The sequence below is a fragment of the Chiloscyllium plagiosum genome, unplaced genomic scaffold (genome assembly GCF_037043375.1).
Source record: "Chiloscyllium plagiosum isolate Xiang-an unplaced genomic scaffold, Cpla_swu_hap1 HiC_scaffold_3, whole genome shotgun sequence".
NCBI classification, from domain to species: Eukaryota; Metazoa; Chordata; class Chondrichthyes; order Orectolobiformes; family Hemiscylliidae; genus Chiloscyllium; species Chiloscyllium plagiosum.
In genome coordinates, this window is record NW_028270141.1 from 103,480,697 (window position 1) to 103,507,188 (window position 26,492).

The window sequence follows — 26,492 nt, forward strand, 5'->3', positions numbered from 1 at the left end:
AAAACCATGTTGCCTATCATTGATAAGCCCTTTCTTTTCTAAATATAAATAGATCTATCCGTCAGTACCTTCTCAAGCAACTTTCCCATCACTGACATCAGGTTCACTAGTTTATAGTTACCCAGAATATCCCTACTAACCTTCTTGTATAGGGGGACAACATAAGCAACCTTCCAGTCCCCGGCACCTCACCTGTGTTTAAGGATGCCACAAAGATATCTGTCAGCGTCCCAGCTATTTCCTCTCTTGCCTCCCTCTGCAACCTGGGATAGATCCCATCTGGTCCTGGGGATTTTTCCACCTTCGTAACCTCTAGCCTACCCAACACATCTTCCCTACTTATGTCAACATGATCCAGACTAATCAAACGTCTATCTCGAATCTCAACATTCATTATGTTCCTCTCCTCAGTGAACGCTAATATAAAGTAATCATTCAGAATCTCACCCATTCTCTCAGGTTCGACACATAGACTTCCTTCATTACCCTTTAGTGGACCAATCCTTTCTCTAGTTACCCTCTTGCTTCTTATATAAGAATAAAATGCTTTGGGACTCTCCTTAATTCTGCTCGCTAAAGCTATTTCATGATCCCTTTTAGCCCACTTGATTCCTCGTTTAAGACTGGTCCTACTCTTCCGATATTCCTCCAGGGCCCATTCTGTTCTTAGCTGCCTGGACCTTATGTACCCTTCCCTTTTCCTGTTGGCTAGTCGTACAATTTCTTCTGTCATCCACGGTTCACGAATCTTGCCGTTCCTATTCTTTGCCTTCAACGGGGCATGCCTATCCTGCACTAACTTTAACCTATCTTTGAAAGCGTCCCACATATCAAATGTGGACACGTATCGAATGGTAATATCCTAGGGAGTGTTGCTGAACAAAGAGACCTTGGAGTGCAGGTTCATAGCTCCTTGAAAGTGGAGTCGCAGGTAGATAGAATAATGAAGAAGGCACTTGGTATGCTTTCCTTTATCGGTCAGAGTATTAAGTACAGGAGTTGGGAGGTCATGTTACGGCTGTACAGTACATTGGTTAGGCCACTGTTAGAATATTGTGTGCAATTCTGGTATCCTTCTATCAGAAAGATGTTGTGAAACTTGAAAGGGTTCAGAAAAGATTTACAAGGATATTGCCAGAGTTGGAGGATTTGAGCTATAGGGAGAGGCTGAATAGGCTGGGGCTGTTTTCCCTGGAGCGTCAGAGGCTGAGGGGTGACCTTACAGAGGTTTATAAAATCATGAGGGACATGAATAGGATAAATAGACAAAATCTTTTCCCTGGGTGGGAGAGCCCGGAAAGAGAGGGCATAGATTTAGGGTGAGAGGAGAAAGAGACCTAAGGGGCAGCTTTTTCACGCAGAGAGTTGTACTTAAATGGAATGAACTGCCAGAGAAAGGCTAATAAAATTGCAAAAGGCATCTGGATGGGTATATGAATAAGAAGGGTTTGGAGGGATATGGTCCAGGTGCTGGCAGGTGGGACTAGATTAGGTTGGATATCTGGTCGGCATGGACGGGTTGGACCGAAGGGTCTGTTTCCATGCTGTACATCTCTATGACTCTATGTGCCAAACAGTATAAGCAGCAAGGTTGCATAACCAATGGATCAGATGTAAACCCTGTTGTCCTGCCACATTCAGTCATGTATGGTAGTGAATAATTAAATAACTCTCTGATAGAGGAGGCTCCACAAATATCCTCATCCTCCACACATTAATGCAAAAAATAAGGCTAAAGTATTCACAGAAAACTTCAGCTAGAAGTGCTGAGTTGATGATTCATCTTGGCCTCCTCTTGCGGTCCCCAACTTCACAGATGACAGTCTTCAGCCAATTCAGTTCACTGGACATGCTATCAGGAAATGACTGGAGGCACTGGATACAGCAAAGGTTCTGGGCTTTGACAACATTGCACCAATAGTACTGAGGACTTGTGCTTCAGAACATGCTATATCAAGTTGTTCCAAGCATCTATGTGACAATGTGGAAAATTACTAAGGTATGCCCTGTACATAAAAAGCAGGACAAATTGAACCTGACCAATTATCATCCCATCAGTCCACTCTTGACCATCTGTGAAGTGAGGGAAGGTGTCAACAACAGTACTACCAAGCAGCACCTGCTCAGCAATAACCTGGTCAGTGATGATCAGTTTGGGTTCCACCAGGGTCACTCAACTCCTATTGTCATTACAGCCTTGATTCAAACATGGACAAAAGAGCTGAATTCCAGAGATGAGGTGAGAGTGACTGCCTTTGACATCAAGGTTGTATTTGACCAAGCGTGGCATCAAGGAACCCTAGCAAAATTGGAATCAATGGGAATCGGGGGAGGGGAAATCTTTCTGCTGTTGGAGTCCTTAAAGAATTCGAATAGATTTGTCAGGCGTGACATCCCGATGATGAAGCTGTCCTATCTCTGTCTTATTTTAACCAAGCAATTCCAAGTACTCTGCAATCTCATTCTTAATAATGGACTCTAAAGTCTTACCAACAACTGAAGTCTGGCAAACTGGCCGATACTTTCCTGCCTTCTGCCTCCCATTCTTCTTAAAGAAGGGTGATTCATGAGCCATTTTCCGGTCCTCTGGAACTCTCCCTGGTTCTAGTGATTTATGAAAGATTGCTGCCAATACTTCCACAATCCCCTGAGCTGTCTCCTTCAGAACTTTGGAGTGTAGTCCATCTGGTCCAGGTTATTTATCCATCTTCAGATCTTCCAACCTTACTAATGGCTATAATACTTATCTCTGACCCCTGACTCTCTGGAAGTTCTTGTATGCTGCTTGTGTCTTTCACTGTGAAAATTGATGCAGAGTACCTATCCAATTCCTCCACCACTTGGCTGTTCCCATTGCTACTTCTCCAGCCTACTTTTCCACTCTTGACTTTCCCTTACCTTTAAATATCTAAAAGAACTTTTGCAATTTTTTTTTATATTACTAGCTAGCTTAATCTCATATTCTATCTTCTCCTCGCTTATTACTTTTTTAGATATTCTCTGCTGGTTTTTAATCCTCTGGTTTCTTCCAACCTTCACAACATTGTATACTTTTTCTTTTGCTTTCATGCTGTCCCTGACTTGCCTCGTCAGCCATCATTCTCTCAACCTCATTTGGTATGTTTCTTTTTTCCTTGGGATGAATTTCTGCTGTGCCTCTCAAAATATTCCCAGAAAGTCCTGCCATTGCTGCTCCACCCTTTTCCCTGGCTAGCTCTTTCCTCATGTCTTTGTAGTTGCCTTTAATCAATTGTAATACCATTACATCTGATTCAGTCTTCCCTGCCTCAAACTGCAGAGTGAATTCCATCATTTTATGATCACTGTTCCTTTGGGGTTTGTTCATGTTAAGCTCCCTAATCAAGTCTGCCTCATTACACATCAGCAAATCCAGAATTGCCTGTTGCCTAGTGGGCTGTACTGCAGCTGTTCGAAAAAAAACATTTTGTAGACATTCAACAAATTCGTTTTCTTGAAATGCGCTACCAACCAGATTTTCCCAGTCCACCTGCATATGGAAGTCCCCCGTGATTATTGTAATAGTGCCTTTCTTACATGCCTTTTCTGTCTCCTGATTTATTTTCTTCCCTGCATCCTGACCACTGTTAGGAAGCTTGTACACAACTCCCATCAGGGTCTTCTTTCCTTTGCGTTTTCTCAACTCTACCCACACCTACTCTATGCCTTTCAACAGTATAATTCACTTCTTGCTAGCGATTTAATTTCATTTCTAACTAGCAAGGTAGTCCTGTCCCTTTTGTCCATTTACCTGTCCTTTCGATAGTATGTGTATCCTTGGATATTTAGTTCCAGTCCTGAGCCCCTTGTAGACATGTCTTTGTGATACACACAACATCGTACCTGCCAATTTTAGTCTGTACAACAGGCTCATTTACAGGCTCGTTACTCAATGTATTTCCATATAACACCCTCAGTCCTGCATTGACTGCTCCTCTTTTCATAGTTGTCACCTTATCTAATGTACCCAAAGTTTCTGACCCTCCCTCTGTGTCGTAATACATGTTCTGGAAACTTTAACCTCTGCTAAATCCTCCCCCCAACATTAGACTGTTGCCCTAATTTTCCATGCAACTGGACCCAAAGCAACCCCATCCCTCATTATTTACGTTAAAGCCCTATCCACAGCCCTGGTTATGCCATTTGCCAGGTCTCTGGTCCCAGTGTAATTCAGGTGGAGCCTATCCCATTGGAACAGCTCCCTCCTTCCCCAGTACTGGTATCATTGTCCTATGAATTCAAATTAATTTGAATTTTAAAAATTTTGAACTGGTCTTTTGGTTTATACTCTGTAAATATTTCCCTAATTACCTTCAATCTGGAATTACCTACAATAGATAGTTAACTTACTGTCTGCCTATGATGTCACCCTTTTGTACTGGGCTCCGATCCTGGGCTTGAATGTATCCTGTTAATACAAACCGTACAAATTAGTTTGCATTATACTGCAGCTGCCGTGCGTTTGCCCACTCATTCAGCCTGTCCAAATCACACTGAAATATCTCTACATCCTCCGCACAGCTTGCTCTCCCACCCAACTTTGTGTAATTTGCAAATCTGGAGATACTACAATTAGTTCCCACATCAAGTCATTGATACATATTGTGAATTGTTTCTCGTCAAAATCCATTCACCTGTGAAAATATATTTGTGCATTAGCCATCTAATATATTAATTGAATTCTGCTATTGATATGGGTATAATTACATTAATTGCTCTTCAGTAGTACTGAAATCAATTGGAATATTTGCAGATTGAGTTACAGTCACACAATCTCAAACCATCTTTTCCCAAAAGTGACTTGCTGTACTCAGTTTCAAAGCCATCCAAAATACTTTCTCGAGAAAACAATATGGTAATGGTTGTTTCCTGCTCATCTGGAATAGGGTATTTCCTTTAGAAACAGATGTGTTAATTTCCCCACAAATTGTTTGCTTTAATTGTCACATTAGAACTATTAATTGCTTCAGATAGTTGCAGGGCAAGATCATTCGCTTAGACTATCTTTGTGTCAGCATCAGAAACCAAACCAGCAGGACTTAACCTTTAATAGTATTAATTTTATATCTTTCAAGAAATGAAACTGCCATTTAATTTGTCAAATAAGTGCCAAGGCAAATCAGTAGTGTTCCAACTCTGGGCCAGGTAGCTTGGTTCAAGTTCCAACTCAGGATGTGATGACCATGGGTACACGTCATAACTCAGCCAAATAGTTTGATTATCAAGTTAAGACCAGCAAGTTTCAGGAAATAAAGCAAAAGAGTAAATTTGTACAAATATGTGTAAGTTTGTGACAGCAGATCAAATTGTTCCCTTTAGTGGAATCAACTGCTAAGTTTTTCATTCAGAAGCAAAAGAGTACCAAGTTATGAAGATTATTTGTATTAAAAATGTTATATTTATTTGCTGTCTTTTTTATTTACAGTCATTCACTGGCACATCAAATGTGGAGATTTTTTTGATTTAGACTCTGGAAAATGAGTAACAGTTTTCAACAGTCTGATGTTCTGCTTTTGAAAGTGCCCACTGGCCAAACATCACGTACAGTCATAGAGATGTCCAGCACAGAAACAGACCTGTCAGTCCAACTCGTCCATGCCGACCAGATATCCTAAATAAAACTAGCCCCATTTGCCAGCATTTGGCCCATATCCCTCTAAACCCTTCCTATTCATGTAAGCATCCAGATGCCTTTTAAATATTGTCTTTGTACCAGCCTCCACCACTTCCTCTGGCAGCTCATTCCATTCAAGCACCACCCACTCACTACATGAAAAAGTTGTACTTTGAGTCCCTTTTATATTTTTCTCCTCTCACCTTAAATCTATGCTCTTTAGTTTTGGACTCGCCTACCCCAGGGAAAATACCTATTTACCCTATCTGGGCCCCTCATGATTTTTTAAACCTCTATAAGGTCACCCCTCAGCCTCTGCCACTCCATGGAAAATAGCCCCAGCCTATTCAGCCTCTCCCTATAGCTCAAACCCTCCAACCCTGTCAACATTCTTGTAGATCTTTTCTGAACCCTCCCAAATTTTACAACCTATAACAGGGAGACCAGAATTAAATGCAGCATTCCAAAAGTGGCCGAACCAATGCCCCGTAAAGCCGCAACATGACCTCCCAACTCCTATACTGAGTGCACTGACCAATAAAGGCAAGTGTACCATCTTCATTGTCTCTGCATCTACATGCAACTCCACTTAAAGTGGTGATGAACACAACGTGTTGATTGTTGGAGTGAGTGCTTCACCTACTATAAGCCCAACTGTTCCCGAGCAGCTCTTTCAGACAATGGCAGGACTAAACCTATTATGTTTCAAATTCAGCAATATTATTAATAAACATCATAGATGCAAGTGCTTAGCATCTGCATTATTGAATGAACTCCAGGTGAGGAGAAGAGTTCCATGCTAAGTAGGGAAAACTGGCGCAATGCTTCCTGAAAGCTCATTAATGAAACCTGAACAAATAGCAATTATTTGCTTAGAATTGGTTACCAATTTCACATGCTTTATCTTGACTATCTCAAAAATAGTAGCACACAAATTGTCAGAACTGGTAGCTGCAGTTTATCACACTGTTTCCATATGCTTTATTGACCTTTTTTTGTTGTCACATTCATTTAAAGTTGTGGGAAACATCCAATCTGTTGCAAAATACCCCCAAAAACATTTGAATGTCAAATTTTCCACTCAAGTATCATTATTTTAGAATGCCTCTATGACTCTAATCTCCAATGGTTACGCAATACTTGGAGTAGCACTGAAATGTGCATAAGCAACAACAGCTCTTGAAAACTACCTGATCAAATCTTGTATATATAAAATAATAACGAAATATAATGTTTAAATGACGTACTTGTATACAACCATTGTAATTGTAATTGAGAATGAGTAGTTCAAGTGCTACCTACAAGCACATGTTTTGCATAAATGAACATCCATGTTAAACATTTATGTTGAACTGTAAGTTGTCTTCCAAGTTTTATGATTAATAATTTTACAGTGCTTCAATTGTTGCAAGTGATACTAATTTAATTGGTGGACATCATCCATGAAATTAGACATGTATATAAACTTACGTGCAGATTCATTTTAAAAAAAAACAATCTAAACAAAAAAATCTGAACTTTGGTACCCTTTACTTTTTTATCTGTCTTTCTTAAATAATGAATACCCCTGGCTGTTCATTTCCTATCTTGGGTAAACTCTGCAAATATGTTTCTGTTATTACCACTATATTATACCTGTTCACAACTATTGGTGTTGCTAATTCATCTACCTTATTGCAATTTTAACACACATTAAGACTCAAAACTTTTGGACTTGTCTTTTTAATTTTGTTAGTCATCTTAGCTTTATTTTGAGTTATGACCCCATTGTTTTTCATGACTTCCACGTTTCCAAAGTGGACAGAACCACACATAGCTTCACGTTTGATGTGTATTGCTGTATTGTGTGTATTAGAAGAGGAAACATAGTTTTAGTTGCATTTTTAAATTCAGTGCACTGTCTGAAAATTCATTTTTATGAGCTTTTTCAAATGTTTATTAAGATCCTTGGAAACAAAGATGGAAGAAATGACAAACAATTGGATTGTTTCTTAGGGATGAAGTTATCTACAATATAGGAGACAGGGACAGCAACAATTCTGGATTAGTGGTGCTGGAAGAGCACAGCAGTTCAGGCAGCATCCAAGGAGCAGCGAAATCGACGTTTCGGGCAAAAGCCCTTCATCAGGAAGTTATGTGAGAAACAACCATCCACAAATTTAGGATGTGCAGGCTTCTTTCAGACAAAAATATTAGGATATTCATAAAGAAAGAAGGCTGTAACAGCTCGGCAGTCTCTGCAAACTGTCATCCAGAATAAAGTAAGAATGATTGGCTCAATGTCAGCAAGAGAAAAGATCCAGATACAGAAGTCCGTGAAAGTGGGGTTTAAGGAACCCTTGTAAAGAAATAGATGAAACATATTCATAACTTGTGTAAGGGTCTCAGGATGAACTATTAACTAAAGAAATTACATCAAATGAAAGCAAACATTTGTTGAAAAGTAACCCATTTCAGCTGTGCCACCTGAATAAAGGATTTGGAAGTGGAAACAGGGTTGTCCTTCATTGAAGGCTTAGTTTTGGTAAAGTTGTTGAGGGTAACAGAGTGCAATCTTTATTTCTGTTATTCATATCAAGACCATTTCAACTTGTTCTTGGTGTAGTGCTTGGTGTTTTTGTTCATTTTGGTGTAAAACATTTTTATGATGGTTTTTGTCAAAAGTACATTGGCAGTCTCTTGTGGATATGTTTAATGAATGACCACCATGGTAAAGAAATTTTAAAAATAACACTTGTGGCCTATCAAGCTTGGTTCTGCTCAGTCATCGAGTATTGCCATCATCTTGGATCATAACATTATGCTCCATCTGGTTTCAGCATTATCATAGTAGGTTATCTCCAAGTAAATTTTGAGAAGATTTGTAGCTCAGGTTGAGGTTCTGTATGTAGGTTTGCTCCCTGAGCTGGAAGGCTCATTTCCAGACATTATGTCACACTAAGTAACATCATCAGTGGGCCTCCAGGTGAAGCACTGCTGATAATTCCCTATCAACACAGGAAATGACATTACCTGCCCAAAGAAACCCAAACATATAAATAGAAAGCAGGAATTATGTGTGGAAATGTGTGGAAATGAACCTTCCAGCTCAGAGAGCAAACCTACATCCAGAGGTTATCTCCAAATCCAGTGACTCAGCTCAATATTACCATTGTCTGTTGTGTTCTAAACACGATTTGGCTAATATCTCTGAACTAACTCTATGAGGATGTTTTATGGGTAACACATCCATTATATCTTTTTTCTTTCTTCTATTTTCCCCAAACACATCCATTATATTCACATCATATGTAGCAAAAGACATTTTTTTCTGATTGGAGTACACAAATCAAATTATGAATCCAAATAACTTTCATAAGTCGGTGGTTTTCAAGGAGATGACATAATATTACACTTAACAGTTTATGCATCTCCATATTATCTAACCTGATATTTTCATTCCCTACTGTAAATATACATCCGTTCTGGCAGTCCTCTTTGGCATACAACACTAACATTTTAATTTGGCATACACACTGAAATTTTCTGAGACCTAGAGAACTCACCATTAAATCCACATCATTGAGCTTTTGAGGTTTGATAAGTTCCAGTGAGCTTTGCTTTTTAAAGTTCCCCAGAAACAGATAAGAATAATAACATTCTGTCCCCAACATCAAAATGACTCGCTCTGGCCTTTTATCTACTCTGGTTTTCATTGGTTGTTGCAAATATATCAAATACTGTTTGGCCAGCTGATATGCATTGCATAGTTTTTCTAGGACACATTAGTCAAAAATGTTATTAACTTAACAGGCTTCATCGTCATACATATACATCAGTTCAAAAGGATAGAATGCTGTGGAATGGTAAGGGGCATCCCTAATGGCAAGTCACACAAATGAAAATGTCACTGGACTAGTGATCCAGGACTTCAGGCTAATGTTCTGCCAAAATAGTTTCACACTCTATCGAAGCAGATATTAAAACCTGAAATTAATAAATTCTGGAATTAAAAACTAGCTTAATGGCAACAATGTAACCTTTTTTTGGGTTTAAGTACACTGAAGGACTGCAGTGGTTCAAGAAGTCAGCTTCCCACCACCTTCTTAAGGGTAACTGGGATAGACAATAAATGCTGGCCTAACCAGCAAAGTCTTCTTTCCACGAATGAATATTAAAAAGAATACTGTCAATTTTAGTGAAAAAAGCTGGTCATAAATGACCTTTAGAGAAGGGTATCTGTCATGGTCACCTGGTCTGAACTATGTTAGAACCCTTGCTGATTTTTAATTATTTTTATTCTTTTACCAACTTTGGTTCGGAGCTGTGAACTGGAATTGTCAGCTAAGAATGACTTATGGACTTTGAAACAACCTATGGTGTAGGGAAAAGAACAGACCAATCAAGCTTTGTTGTTTGAGAGGTCAGGCCTTGCAGCTAATTGCATAAATACACAGACTCCCTGTAACGTGGAAGTAAGCCATTCAGCCCATCAAGTCCACACCGATCATCCGAAGAGCACCCATCCAGATTCATCCCATTCCTGTAACCTTGCATTTCCCATGGCTAATCCACCTAACCTGCACATTCCTGGACACTATGGTCAATTTAGCATGGCCAATCCACCTAACCAGCACATCTTTGGACTGTGGGAGGAAACCAGAGCACCCCAAGGAAACCCATGTAAATACAGGGAGAAGGTACCATCTCCACACAGACAGTCACCCGAAACTGGAAATGAACCCAGGTCCCTGGTGCTTTGATGCAGCCATGTTAACCACTGAGCCGCTGTGCTGCCCCCTATGGGGCTGAGTCTTGGTTAAAAGGGTTCCCCCACAGCAACCCCCACAAAGAGCACATTGTGTTTAAACAGATAGTAGAAGTTGGTTATTAAAGAAGTTAGTACCTGGGTATTGGATCCAGCAAGTTTGGAAGAAACTCTATGTTTAAGCAGATAGCAGTTGTTGAATGGTAAGTAAGGCCTTGGGAAGATTGTGTTTTCAGCAGAGATGAGCTTCATTGCTGATAAGACAGCATAAAGATTTGAAAGCTCCCTATCTAATCCACCACATCACCTCCTGGAAGCCCATTGAGTAGAAATTTAAGTTGGAAGTATTGCTGCATTTGCCTGAGCGAACTGAGAAGGTGATCCTGATCAGCGGTTCCAATAAAACAGCTAAGAATTGTGCCTGTGAAACAAAGCATCATGAAAGCCATTTATGTAATCTGGGCAGATTTGTTATTTCCCTTCACTTCTCCCTTAACTGTGTTTGTTTGTCTGTCTTTTGTGTGAATGTGGGCTGAAAACAAAGGTTTCTCTTTTAAAGTATTAATTAGGTAATGTGTTGTTTAATCTTCTCTCTGATAAAGGTACATAAAGATATTTAATAATTAGTAAAGACTTTTGTTTCAGATAATGAAAACCAGAGTCTGGAAATTAATTATTCCCAAAGTCTGGGATTGGTTGTTCAAGGGTCTGGGTTAGAAACCATTGAAGTGACTATGGGGTCTTCAACAGTTTAATTTTACTGTGTTGCGAATACAGAGGTAGAAAGGCTGATTTGGGTCAGCTGTCTGTCTCCATGTTGTAACTCCTACATAACTCCAGAACTACAGCAATGTGATTGACTCTCAACCTCATATGCCATCAGTTGAATCAAACTGTCACAAAGTCTAAAGAAACAAATGAAACTGGAGGACACACCTGTTAGCAAAGTAGGCACTGGAACTGGCAAGGTAAAAACAATGACTGCAGATGCTGGAAACCAGATTCTGGATTAGTGGTGCTGGAAGAGCACAGCAGTTCAGGCAGCATCCAAGGCGCTTCGAAATCGACGTTTCGGGCAAAAGCCCTTCATCAGGAATAAAGGCAGTGATCAAAGTTTGTGAGAAGATTTGTAGCTCGGGTGCTCGTTGCTGTGGTTCTGTTCGCCGAGCTGGAAGTTTTTGCTGCAAACGTTTCGTCCCCTGTCAAGGTGACATCCTCAGTGCTTGGGAGCCTCCTGTGAAGCGCTTCTGTGGTGTTTCCTCCGGCATTTATAGTGGCCTGTCCCTGCCGCTTCCGGTTGTCAGTTCCAGCTGTCCGCTGTAGTGGCCAGTATATTGGGTCCAGGTCGATGTGTTTGTTGATGGAGTTTGTGGATGAGTGCCATGCTTCTAGGAATTCCCTGGCTGTTCTTTGTTTGGCTTGCCCTATAATGGTAGTGTTGACCCAGTAGAATTCATGTTGCTTGTCGTCTGCGTGTGTGGCTACTAGGGATAGCTGGTCATGTCGTTTCGTGGCTAGTTAGTGTTCATGGATGCGGATCGTTAGCTGTCTTCCTGTTTGTCCTATATAGTGTTTTGTGCAGTCCTTGCATGGGATTTTGTACACTACATTAGTTTTGCTCATGCTGGGTATCGGGTCCTTTGTTCTGGTGAGTTGTTGTCTGAGTGTGGCTGTTGGTTTGTGTGCTGTTATAAGTCCTAGTGGTCGCAGTAGTCGTCAGTTCAGAGATGTTCTTGATGTATGGTAGTGTGGCTAGTCCTTTGGGTTGCGGCATGTCCTCGTTCCGTTGTCTTTCCCTTAGGCATCTGTTGATGAAATTGCGAGGATATCCGTTTTTGGCGAATACCTTGTATAGGTGTTCCTCTTCCTCTTTTTGCAGTTCTGGTGTGCTGCAGTGTGTTGTGGACCTTTTGAATAGTGTCTTGATGCAACTTCATTTGTGTGTATTGGGGTGGTTGCTTTCGTAGTTCAGGACTTGGTCTGTGTGTATGGCTTTCCTGTGTACCTTTGTGGTGAATTCTCCGTTTGGTGTTCTCTGTACCATCACGTCTCTGTACCATAACTCCAGAACTACAGCAATGTGATTGACTCTCAACCTCATATGCCATCAGTTGAATCAAACTGTCACAAAGTCTAAAGAAACAAATGAAACTGGAGGACACACCTGTTAGCAAAGTAGGCACTGGAACTGGCAAGGTAAAAACAATGACTGCAGATGCTGGAAACCAGATTCTGGATTAGTGGTGCTGGAAGAGCACAGCAGTTCAGGCAGCATCCAAGGCGCTTCGAAATCGACGTTTCGGGCAAAAGCCCTTCATCAGGAATAAAGGCAGTGATCAAAGTTTGTGAGAAGATTTGTAGCTCGGGTGCTCGTTGCTGTGGTTCTGTTCGCCGAGCTGGAAGTTTTTGCTGCAAACGTTTCGTCCCCTGTCAAGGTGACATCCTCAGTGCTTGGGAGCCTCCTGTGAAGCGCTTCTGTGGTGTTTCCTCCGGCATTTATAGTGGCCTGTCCCTGCCGCTTCCGGTTGTCAGTTCCAGCTGTCCGCTGTAGTGGCCAGTATATTGGGTCCAGGTCGATGTGTTTGTTGATGGAGTTTGTGGATGAGTGCCATGCTTCTAGGAATTCCCTGGCTGTTCTTTGTTTGGCTTGCCCTATAATGGTAGTGTTGACCCAGTAGAATTCATGTTGCTTGTCGTCTGCGTGTGTGGCTACTAGGGATAGCTGGTCATGTCGTTTCGTGGCTAGTTAGTGTTCATGGATGCGGATCGTTAGCTGTCTTCCTGTTTGTCCTATATAGTGTTTTGTGCAGTCCTTGCATGGGATTTTGTACACTACATTAGTTTTGCTCATGCTGGGTATCGGGTCCTTTGTTCTGGTGAGTTGTTGTCTGAGTGTGGCTGTTGGTTTGTGTGCTGTTATAAGTCCTAGTGGTCGCAGTAGTCGTCAGTTCAGAGATGTTCTTGATGTATGGTAGTGTGGCTAGTCCTTTGGGTTGCGGCATGTCCTCGTTCCGTTGTCTTTCCCTTAGGCATCTGTTGATGAAATTGCGAGGATATCCGTTTTTGGCGAATACCTTGTATAGGTGTTCCTCTTCCTCTTTTTGCAGTTCTGGTGTGCTGCAGTGTGTTGTGGACCTTTTGAATAGTGTCTTGATGCAACTTCATTTGTGTGTATTGGGGTGGTTGCTTTCGTAGTTCAGGACTTGGTCTGTGTGTATGGCTTTCCTGTGTACCTTTGTGGTGAATTCTCCGTTTGGTGTTCTCTGTACCATCACGTCTAGGAATGGGAGTTGGTTGTCCTTTTCTTCCTCTCTCGTGAATCGGATTCCTGTGAGTGTGGAGTTGATGATCCGGTGTGTTTTCTCTATTTCCGTGTTTTTAATGATTACAAAGGTGTCATCAACGTATTAATATAATGGGACAACACTACCATTATAGGGCAAGCCAAACAAAGAACAGCCAGGGAATTCCTAGAAGCATGGCACTCATCCACAAATTCCATCAACAAACACATCGACCTGAATCCAATATACCGGCCACTACAGCGGACAGCTGAAACTGACAACCGGAAGCGGCAGGGACAGGCCACTATAAATGCCGGAGGAAACACCACAGAAGCGCTTCACAGGAGGCTCCCAAGCACTGAGGATGTCACCTAGACAGGAGACGAAACGTTTGCAACAAAAACTTCCAGCTCGGCAAACAGAACCACAGCATAAAGGCAGTGAGCCTGAAGCGTGGAGAGATAAGCTAGAGGAGGGTGGGTGTGGGGAGAAAGTAGCATAGAGTACAATGGGTGAGTGGGAGAGGGGATGAAGGTGATAGGTCAGGGAGGAGAGGGTGGAGTGGATAGGTGGAAAAGGAGATAGGCAGGTAGGCCAAGTCCAGACAAGTCATGGGGACAGTGCTAAGCTGGAAGTTTAGAACTAGGGTGAGGTGGGGGAAGGGGAAATGAGGAAACGGTTGAAGTCCACATTGATGCCCTGGGGTTGAAGTGTTCCGAGGTGGAAGATGAGGCGTTCTTCCTCCAGGCATCTGGTGGTGAGGGAGCGGCGGCGAAGGAGGCCCAGGACCTCCATGTTCTCGGCAGAGTGGGAGGGGGAGTTGAAATGTTGGGCCACGGGGCGGTGTGGTTGATTGGTGCGGGTGTCCCGGAGATGTTCCCTAAAGCGCTCTGCTAGGAGGCGCTCAGTCTCCCCAATGTAGAGGAGACTGCATCGGGAGCAACGGATACAATAAATGATATTAGTGGATGTGCAAGTAAAACTTTGATGGATGTGGAAGGCTCCTTTAGGGCCTTGGATAGAGGTGAGGGAGGAGGTGTGGGCGCAGTTTTTACAGTTCCTGCGGTGGCAGGGGAAAGTGCCAGGATGGGAGGGTGGGTTGTAGGGGGGTGTGGACCTGACCAGGTAGTCACGGAGGGAACGGTCTTTGCGGAAGGCGGGAAGGGGTGGGGAGGGAAATATATCACTGGTGGTGGGGTCTTTTTGGAGGTGGCGGAAATGTCGGCGGATGATTTGGTTTTTGCAAAGGTTGGTAGGGTGGAAGGTGAGCACCAGGGGCGTTCTGTCCTTGTTACGGTTGGAGGGGTGGGGTCTGAGGGCGGAGGTGCGGGATGTAGAGGAGATGCGTTGGAGGGCATCTTTAACCATGTGGGAAGGGAAATTGCGGTCTCTAAAGAAGGAGGGCATCTGGTGTGTTCTGTGGTGCAACTGCTCCTCCTGGGAGCAGATCCGGCGGAGGCGGAGGAATTGGGAATACGGGATGGCATTTTTGCAAGAGGTAGGGTGGGAAGAGGTGTAATCCAGGTAGCTGTGGGAGTTGGTGGGTTTGTAAAAAATGTCAGTGTCAAGTCAGTCATCATTATAGGAGATGGAGAGGTCCAGGAAGGGGTGGGAGGTGTCAGAGATGGTCCAGGTAAGTTTCAGGTCAGGGTGGAATGTGTTGGTGAAGTTGATGAATTGCTCAACCTCCTCGCGGGAGCACGAGGTGGCGCCAATGCAGTCATCAATGTAGCGGAGGAAGAGGTGGGGAGTGGTGCCGGTGTAATTACGGAAGATCAACTCCTCTACATAACTGGCAATGTCACTGTAGACTCTGAGAAAACATCCTCTCTGCATGTAGTCTGTCTGGCGGGAAAACAAGAGTGAAAAATCTCCTTGATCTTGTCTTGTCAATCTAGCTGTCACAGATGCATTCTTCCAAGACAGTATTGGCAGGAGTGATCACCACGTAGTCGATATGGAGACAAAGTCCTGTCTTTGTGAGGATACCATCCGTCATATTGTAAAGCAGGACCATCAAGCTAAATAGGACAGGCATTGAACAGATCTAACAATGCAAAACTATTTGTTCATGAGGCACGTTGGGCCATCAGCAGCAGCAGAATTGCATTCAACCACAATTTGTAAAATCATGCCTTGGAATCTACCCCACTTTATCATTAGTAGCTACTCAAATAGTAAGCATGCTGATAGTAATCTTCCACAAGTCCTTAGGCTCTGGAAAAGTCACAGTGGATTGGAAAATTGCCAATGTAAGCCCCTTTCTCACAAAAAGAGATAGACTAAAAACAGATAATTATGGGCCAGTTTGCTTAATATCTGTGATAGGGTAAAATGTTTGAGTCTTTTCGAAATAGAAATTTCTATTTAGAAATACATATTATAATCAAGCAGAGTCAACATAGCTTCATGAAAAGGAAATCATGCAATCAAACCTGACAAACTTACGAGAATTCTTTGAGGAATTAAGCAGAATTGAAAAAGGGGAAACAGTAGATGTAATTTCCAATAGGTACCGAACATAAAGCTACTTAATAAAATAACAATGTTGGAGTAGTATAGATGTACAGAAGATTGGCTAATTGAAGACAGAATGTTGGTGTAAAGGAGGCATTTTCAGGATGGCGACCTGTAGCTAGTAAAGTGCAACAGAAATCAGTTTTGGAGCCACAATTATTATCAGTAACTTGAATGACAGAAGTGAATACACTACAGTCACAGTCAAGTTTGTAGAATGCACAAAAATAGATGGGAAGACGTGATGAGGGTGGCACAAAACATGGAGAGGAATATAGATAGGTTAAGGGAGTAGGCAAAAACTGGGCAGATGGAATATAATGTGGAGAAACGTAAGGTTGAGCACTTTGTCAAGCGGAATAGAAGTGCTGAAATTATTTAAAATAAAATTTAAAGGATCAGTGATATACAAGAAGGTGTATGATTTGAAGGGGGAATTCTAGGTGGTGATGTTCCCATGGATTTACTGCCCTTGCTGAACATCCCATCTTGATCCTGATATTGGCACTTACTTATACGTTCCCTTTCGCTGTATCCTGTCCTGCTATTCTGAAATTCATTATTCATGTGTGCAGTCAAAGCTTTTTAAATTGCTGCTCCTCCTCCAGTCAGTTGTTTTGTTTTTGCAGACGTACACAGATCTTTGAAAGTTGCCACCCAGGTAAATAGTGCGGTGAAGAAGGCATATGGCGTACTGGCTTTTATTGGTAGAGGAATTGAGTTCCGGAGTCCTGAGGTCATGTTGCAGTTGTATAAGACTCTGGTGCGGCCGCATCTGGAGTATTGTGTGCAGTTTTGGTCGCCATACTATAGGAAGGATGTGGAGGCACTGGAACGGGTGCAGAGGAGGTTTACCAGGATGTTGCCTGGTATGGTAGGAAGATCGTATGAGGAAAGGCTGAGGCACTTGGGGTTGTTTTCATTGGAGAAAAGAAGGTTTAGGGGTGACTTGATAGAGGTGTACAAGATGATTAGGGTTCTAGATAGGGTTGACCATGAGAACCTTTTTCCACGTATGGAGTCAGCTATTACGAGGGGGCATAGCTTTAAATTAAGGGGTGGTAGGTATAGGACAGATGTTAGGGGTAGGTTCTTTACTCAGCGAGTCGTGAGTTCATGGAATGCCCTGCCAGTAGCAGTGGTGGACTCTCCCTCTTTATGGGCATTTAAGCGGGCATTGGATAGGCATATGGAGGATAGTGGGCTAGTGTAGGTTAGGTGGGCTTGGATCGGCGCAACATCGAGGGCCAAAGGGCCTGTACTGCGCTGTATTCTTCTATGTTCTATGTTCTATGTCTCCTTCTTAAAGAGACAATGCATTATTGAGAAACCTGCTTGGCATTCGCATTTCTTTTTAACATGTAACTATAAAGTTGTCAGCTTCTAGATATCTTAAAATTTCTCCATTCAGCGTCCCTATAATCCCTGTAATTCTAATGAGCAATGTAAGTTTAGACTCGAATTTAGTATGAAACTAACAAAGTACATTATTGATTAGAGTATTTCCTTTGAATAGTGAGGGTTTCTTTATATCCAGTTAAGATGTTACACGATGTGCAGAGATAACAATTACCTTGGCCAATCCTATGAGTTGTTAAACCTCATGTTGTACTGTGTAGCCGTAGTTTGGGTGTTGGAGATTATACTGATTGCACCAATAATAGCCATTCACAATGATTGTACCAATCCCTTGCTGCTGTTGGTTGCCATGAAGTTGATCTTCTGGCTTGTATTTCTGCAGTAATGGATTAATCAGAAAACCTGGGAATCCTGTCCAAGGCTGATATTTCCTGCTTGATCTGGCTTCTTCCTCAGTCGTAGGTACTATTTTCACCTACTCCACTGGCTGGAGGAACATTTGGTCATTTAATTAGTTGCCCCATTTTACATGCTGTAGCAAATCTCAATTTCCCTCTTTCCTAGAAGGGACAAATGAGAGATCATTGTTATACAATTTAGCTCCATAGCACCCAACGTCTTGGCCTCCAATATGGGATCCAAGGAATTTCTGCACACATCCAGCCATTCCAGGTGCCGTTTTGTTGACAACATTAGCACATGTGGGCAGTGTCTGCCAGAAGTATGCAGAGATTGTGATATCAATCAGCATATGACACCAATTTGATGACTTTGCTGCCGGTTTGAAACAAAGTGCTTTAGCTAACATTCACTACTAACTTCACACAACTGAAGGTGCATGCAACAACAAGAGGCACGTGCCCACAGGTGATGTTTACATGAATCGCTGGCTACTTTCAGCTTAGCTGCCAATTGATACCTCTGGCTCTTGCTGCGTTGTGGAAGTGTTTCCTGGTTTCAAGCATTTCTTAAGTTACTGATGTCGACAGGAAGAGTCATGGCCAGTGCGGAATGACTTTGACCCGTATGCCTCAAACCACTTTCTCCTGAAGATGAATGCAGCAGGTTCACCTGCTTTGGCCAGGAGCATGATGGGAAGAATGAGCAGAGGTGGCACACAGCAAGATAAGCTGCTCATGGTTGGAAGCGGAGACATGCATAGGGATCACAGGAGGAAGCCTTACCCACCTTGTATGCTCATGGATCCAATATCCCATTTGGAACTCAACAGGAAAATGTGTGGCAAACACTTCTGCTTCGTTAATGAGGCACTCGCTGAAATCTGCCAATGACTGCAGCCTCAGAACACAGTAGCTTCATCACCAGTAGCTATGCTGGTGATCATCACCATGAGCTTTGAGATGGCAGTCTGTTTCCAAACTGAGGAAGGCAGTTTTTGCAAGATCTCCCAGGGTTCCATACCCTGTTGCCTAAGGGAGGTCACTGTGGCTCTCTTCAATGAGAGGTGAGTACATTTTCTTCTCTTGCCAGAGAGCAACAGGTGGGGTGCTCCCATGGCTTTGCAAGGGTTGTCTACTCTCCCTACAGTGATGTGAGGTGTCATCAACAGCTTACATGGAAGCAAAACTAAGAATTCAGTATGTAAAATTTCATTTTAATTCTCAGTAAGCCCTTGTATAATTTGTGCAGAAGATGACCTTGCAAGAGTAATTTGAGTTGTGTCCTTTCCAAGGTACTGGGAAAATTTGAACCAAATGAAACCATTTGGCATTGGATTCCAGCCAACCATCCCATCTTTCTCCAGTCACGAGAGTTTGTTTTCTGTCATTTACACAAAGGCAATGAAAATTTGCAAAGATGTCAGTTAGTTATGAATCCCCTTTTATCCCTGCACACTTGGTTAAACAAGACTGGAGAATGCATAGAGCTTTCTTGTTCTTTACATATGTTATACCTGTATTCCTGACTCCTGAAAAATCAAATGCACCAAAAGATAAACTTCTGGAAATCATTTAATATTTTAAAGTGTACTTCAGTGTTTTTAATTGTTATTAAGTGGATTTTTAAATTAGTTTTATAATTAAAATATATGTACTACTTAATTATGACTATTTTTAAAGAAAAGGATTAAGGCTTTTTAATTATTTCCAGGCTTCTGAAAATTGAGCTGATTTCTAAAGAACATTAGTTGGAAAGGTTGGTCATTTATAGTGCAAAAACTCTATCTTGACTTCAGATGAGTAAATTGTCTCTTCTCAAGGACATGGCACATGCCAGTGTGACGTAATTTTGAGTAGAAATCAATGCTTTCGTTTGAAAGCACTGCTCTAGGATTTTGTTACAGCTACAGCATGAATGAAATGTGATACAATAAAAGGAGCATAAGATGTATTTTGGGCAACAAAGTGGTGCCTTAGCAAGGTCCTAATATGCACAACCACGTCAGTAAAGGTTAATGCGCGATAAAAATTGGGGTTTTTTCTGTTTTGAAACAAGTGAACTAAGTTACATAAAGATTGTGCAAATTAACCCCAAAGTGATCATTTTACAGTCTTTAAATCACAATGTAATAATGGTAACATAAGTTTTTTGAAGTGTTCGGAGCTACTCAAAAACTATATTCCTGTACATTGAATATTTTACTTATAATTGTGATGAAAGAAATTTTCATGTCCTGACAGGTCTATGGAAATGCAGGACCTAGCAAGTCCGCATAATCGAGTGAGCAGTAGTGATGTTTCTGCTGGCTCAAAACTGGACAAGGCCAACCTGAGTAACACCTCAATTATATCAAATGGAACAGCGGGTAAGTGATAGGAAATGTTATTTTTCCATACTTACTGCTTTTGTTCATATTCTTTATGGCTGTTTTTGAAAGTTCTTTGATGTTTATTCTTTACTTCAGCGTGTTAATGATAAAGGAGGAAATTTATAGGCATGCCTCTGTGCAGACACGTCTGTCTTTACATATAGCTCAGACTAAAAAGCAGAAACATTTTCAACTTTGAAACTGGGCACAGATCACAAGTAGTACCAATTAATCTGGTACATGCTCATAAATAATTATGGAAATAATCATAATGATAAGAAAGTATCAGTTCTGAGTTAGCCTTTTATTTCCTTTCTAAAGCAGGACCATTTATTCTTTTGAAATATGCTGCCACAACGCATATTTCTGTTGGTAGTATATATACAGGTCCTTACGCTTGAAAGATTACAGCTGTAAAATAAAATTGCATATTTGAAAGTGTACCCTGGTATTCATCACAGAAGTTAAAGGTAGGTAATAACAGTGATGTTGCCTTCTATAGGATGTTCATCACATGTGACTTTAATATTTTTCCTATGATTAAATATCTGTTTAAATTTGTGCTTGTTTACACATAAGTGAAAAATAATGGTACTGAAAAGTTTGATATGAACTGCATTACATCATTGATGTAAATTAAGAATAATTAGCCAAGTTTTGAAGTTTGACCAAGTTGAAGTACTGCAACCCCCTTAACTTCCTTAAATAACAGAGCATTCTTGTATTTCCAGTTATACATTCACTTGGGACTCTGTGTGAGACTTTTATTCTAGGGTCCTTTGGTGGATAGACTCTAGGTAAAAGGCAGTCAAACCCCTTCACATTGGAGTTGGAACTTCACTCCATTTTATTTTGCTCAAATAAACTCCCAGGGCCAGATTTCTCCATTTGGAACTGGGAATCAAGAGGTGGGTTTGATTTCAGATCACCTTATCTCCAGCATGCCATGAAACACAATTTTCAAGAAGACTACTCCAAAGTGATCCCAGGGAAGGGCATTCTATCCAATTAGTGATGTGGAAGTTCTGGGACATGGGGAATGTTCCAACCTGAATAGTCAGCCATTGTTACTGCTGCCACCCATGAATGGTATTAATAAAGAATGTTAATAGAGGATCAACATGTTCAAAGCGGACAAGCCAAATATAAGGTTATATTGCTATAAGGTTTGGGAAGGTTGGTTACTAATTTTTTTTATTACTGTTCAGTACATTTTTAGTACAAACATTCACTTTTATGGCAATAAGTGAAACTGTTTCAGCATTGCTGCCAAGTTGCAATTGGCCATCCTCAGAGAACCTCTGAAGGTCAGCCACTCCAGTGATCATCCTGGGAGGTCAGAAGGTCAGCTCCTAATGAGCTTCCCTCATCACTTGTTCAAGACATGTCACTGACAACTATGGTGGCAACTTTCTGACCTCCAACCCTACTGTCCCACCAACCTCAGGAAAATCGTGAGAGTCAGGAATGGAAGTGGAATATTAGTGTGTAGGCCATCTTTCTATTACTGTTCCACCATTCCACTTTTGTTCTATCACATTTCAAAACTGGGAAATCCAGCCACCTGCTCTCTGCAGTTGAAGGACAGTGTTCCTACATTGGAAAATATTTTGCATTGTAGTCTTTCACCTCAGAATTGTCCTCATTAATGATAAGTTGTTTTTATAGACAAAAGAACAAGAAGGATTAACTTTTTTAACATGGAATGGGTGAAGTAAACAGTTTAATTTTAGATTAACTTTGGTGTGGTGACTCTGACCTGAGCTAGCCGAGGTAAACCACAATTCGTGTAGAAACATTCCTCGTGATTTTCTGTGATGATTTTGGATGGTTTGTTTCCTAACTTTGTGCTTCTTCTGCTATGAAGATTGGACAGTATGGCTTTGCTGCTTTAATTTCAGATCTGAAAATAGTTTAAAAGTATAAAGCAGACAGACTGCAAGATGTATTGCTATGCATCTGTGATGTAAAATTGGTGTTCCAGTAGAATGTAGGAAAATACAGAACAGATTGCTGCAGGCGAAAAACAAAGCCATCACTAACTTGAAACAGTCCACAATGATGCTAGGGGTAACCTATAGTTCACTAAGAAAGAGAGTTTGATTTACGAAGAAACTTTTTTTTCAAAAAGTAAGAGAAGTTATTATAGTGGATAACTCAGTATAAGTTGGGAGATCCAAGGAGTCACAAGTCAGATGTAAATGAGCCACAGGACTGTTAGGTGCCCCAGAACATTACAAGAGGTAGTGTTCATCTCAACTCAGTATTAAAACCACGCAAAAGTCTGGCAATCCTGACCAAATGTGACTACAGAATGAATAAATTGAACAGAATTTGAGATTCAGAAATAGCTGTGATAACAGCCAAATAGATAACATTAAAAGAACAAATTTAGAAAATTCAGGCACAATCAGAGGCAAATTGACCTGTGAAGCTGTTCAGTTTTGCCACAGTAAAGAACATACAGAACATCTTTAAATGTGTGGTATCGAGCCTGCAGGACATGCACATAACTAAAAATAGAAAACACTTTCTGACTAAAAGAACTTCCACCATAAAAGATCAATAAACAGATCAAATATGAAGTGAGAATCGACAGCATCTATAATCCTTGCAGGGAGAAAAAAGATGTGGTTCATTTGGAAAAGTATTTGAACATATAGTAACACGTTAAAGAGGTAAAGAAAGACCTAAAATAAGAGCGCAGCTGCAGACACAATGTACAGCAATGAGAAGTTCTTTCAGTATTTCAATGGAAGTGGACAGTCAGAGGGTAAAGGACCTTATACATGACATTTAGCCTCAAAATGGAAGATCAGCGTGACATTAACAAGAATTCATATTTACATTGCACCTTCAGTGCAGAAATGTACCAAGGTTCCTCAGAAAGTGACCTCATAAATTCAGTTATCTAGAAGGGCAAGGGATGCATGGGAATACCACCACCTGCAACTTCCCTCTCAAGCCACTGAATATCCTGACTTAGAAATATATCACTGTTTTTCCAGTGTTACTGGGTCACTGGAATTGTCTCCCTAACAGCATTATGGACGTACCTACACCAAATGGACTGTAGAAGTTCAAGAAGGCAGCTCACCACCACTTCCTCAAGGGCAGAGGGATGGGCAATAAATACTGGCCTAGCCAGTGATGCTTACATCCCATAATGATTTTTTTTTTAAAAAGCCAAAGACATTTTACAAAGGTTTACGAACACAAGTTGGGCATCCTTTATCCACATGTCCAAAAACCGAAAAGGTCAAGAAACCGAAGGTCTTTTATTGAAAATAGACCGCACAGATCTGTAGACATGCTGCAAAATCTCTGCTTGCCCCGTCAGATCTAAAAGCCTTTTTTTTCCCAAATGCACTTAGAGGACCCTTTTGCAACAAGGGAAGTTTTTATTTTCCAAAGGGCTCAAACAGACCCAAATGGACGTAAGTGGGAAGTGTAGCAACAAATGGAGATGAAAAGTAATGAGTGGAGAGTTAATAGGAAAATGCTTACCAATACCATCAGTATTTGATAAAAATAATGTGAATCCATTATTCCCAACAGACCAGGGTATAACAAATCCAAGAGTTAAATGAATAATTGGCTTTCAGTTGTAAAATGATGAGTAAAAGATCTTAGAGGGTAAGGTAAGTGTGTCCTGAAATCCGAAAGTATCCTTCATCTGAAAAGCAGTTGGTCCTATGGTTTTCAGAGAAAGGGTTGCTGACCTATGGATAAATAGGAGCTGCAGCAGACCATTCAACTCTGAGAATCTGCTCCATGCTTTAGCATGATCATGGCGGAACTTACTTTAACATCAAATCCACATTCACACCTACCACCTTTCAACCTTTCAGTCAAAATAGTACACTAACCTAAAGGAGATATTGGTAGGGGTGGCAAAATAGGCAAGCAAATGTATGTTAAAGAGAACATTAAATGAGAAGATTGAAGTAGAAAACCAGAGCACTTTGGGAAGGCAAGTCAAGACCGTATGGTCTAGCTTACTGACATCACAGCTGCCAATGGTGAGATAAAAGCAAAGGAGATACAGAAAGCACCAGAATCAGAGGAACGAGTCTGAACAAGTGACATGTCCAGCTGCCAACTCTCTTTAGAGGGCCAGTAGCCTGTACAGCCTCACCCAATGTAACTTTACTGGACATCAGTCAAAATGGAAGATAGCTGGGATCCTCTGCTGACAAATGCAGGCTCAGACTTTTCTTTCAAAATAAAAGGGAATGGGCATGGAATTAATGCTGGAAATTGGTGGCAGAGGGGCAAAGAAGATGGCTTTTGTCTTTCATACATTGAACTGGAGAAAAGTTGTGGATCATCATTGATGAATAAGAGAGAAGAGAAGCAAAAATGGTCAGGCTCCACAAACAGAGGCAGCGTAATGTCATAATGTCAGAGTGTGTAGTCAACAGTAACCATCATGCTGAGCAACTACAAACCTCAGCAGATGGTTCAAAAATGTGACATGCTAGCACCAGTTATGGTTAGCCTGCAAACCTAAAGAGGAGATGCATTATGGAGGTCATTGTACAACTTATTACAATAGAGAAAAATGCCACAAATGCTCCAATGTTTTTAAACAATGCATTGGAAACCTTAGTGGGAAACATGCAGAGAAAGAGAACAGTTCTCCATCTGCACAGGATCAGAAGTCCCTTCAGTCTGATTCTCGGAATGCAGTGACACTAGGTAGTTATGGCTGTAGAAACCAAAGAGACAAGCCATGATGAAGTGCCACAGAAACACTCACTGACCTCACATGAGTGATCGAGGTCAGTGAATTCATCTTCAAATGCCTTACCCCAACAATTTCAAGCTAACCCCAGCTCATGCATCACAACACACCACTCACCTACAATCTGTCTCTCTGTCAGGACTCTTAATTAACACTCATAGCTGCACCTAACCCTCAAAGGTTTAGCACTGTTGCAAGCACATATAATATCTCACAGATTGAATGCTTTGCTAGATGTGTAACCATGATTGCCACATTCACTCACACAGACTGCATCAGATTCACTGATGGACTTCTCTCCTTGTTGCTGCACTGGTTCACAATCAGAAAAGGGACTAACTTCCTGACATGCAAATCCCTTTCAGAGGGGACCCTGCTGGTTATCATTGGAGCAGCCATATTGAGGCTGTGGCCCGAAACCGTAGGTGATGGTATCTCCCTATTCTTCCTCAATGCATTCCACTTTCCAAATTTCATCCCAACTCTCTTCTGATTTACAAGCTTCAGTTGATGTAAACATGGCCTCTGTCTCCTCCACCATGGACAATGCCCCAAGACCAATTCAACCACTCACCCATCCAGTTTTAACCTTATACCTTTTGCCTTTGAGATTTGTAGAAGTGCAGCCTGATCAGGCAGTCGTGGAAAGGTGTCATGGTACCGATTATAATGACAAAACACCAGCATCACTCTCGCAGTCACCAGCTCACATATGATGTATGTGAAGTGGGTAGAACATGTCGAGACACCAGTACTGAATGGTCAGGGCAGGAAGCAGGTGCAGGTGCAAATTCACTCTGAGGAAGGATCAACCATGAACCCTGCTGCAGAAGACACAGATGAATACTTCAGAGGGCCAAGCTACAGACAAAGGGTGATGGGTATACACTGAATGCTTATGGCATTGACAAACCTGCCAGAAAGACTTTATGTGATGTCAAAGAGAATGCAACAGCCTGGCACTAACCACGCTCACACAACCTGGATACCAAGTTCCCAACTTAGAGCGTGGGAAGAGGCAGCTAACTCTATTAACAACCTTGTGGAGTTGACCACAATTTATGCAACATCTACGAGCCAATGACTCCGTGCTCATTGCAGCACAGGCATAAACCACTCAATGTCTGGGTGCTGCCATAGAAGCTTAGACCGCTGCCCTGATGGAAGCAGATACCAGTTCTCATTTTGCAGAGTGTCACAGCAATTCAGGAATCAATCAGTATTACTGAGGCACTGCTCTGGGAAGAGGAGCTTGTGCCAAGCTGATGAATGTGCTATCCCCTCTCTGAAATGCAGTACTTGTCATCTCACCTTGCTGTGCCCTTTCAGCCGGCTAGTTCAGACCATTGTCAGACCATCTCGAGTTGGCCATCTAGGCTCAGAGTTGCTCAAGGTCATCCTCCAAAGTCATGTACCATCACTTCCACTAAAAGCCA

The 26,492-nt window shown here is 41.6% G+C and overlaps 1 protein-coding gene across 26 annotated transcripts in view; it reads left to right on the forward strand.

Moving 5' to 3' along the window:
• Positions 1–26,492, forward strand: part of eya4 (EYA transcriptional coactivator and phosphatase 4) — a 680,435-nt gene that overhangs the window by 471,470 nt on the left and 182,473 nt on the right. For all 26 annotated transcript variants that reach the window (XM_043686452.2, XM_043686590.2, XM_043686599.2 and 23 more), the window contains one exon: positions 20,182–20,306. In XM_043686452.2, coding sequence (XP_043542387.1) covers positions 20,182–20,306 — 125 coding nt within the window. The remainder of the gene's footprint in view (positions 1–20,181; positions 20,307–26,492) is intronic.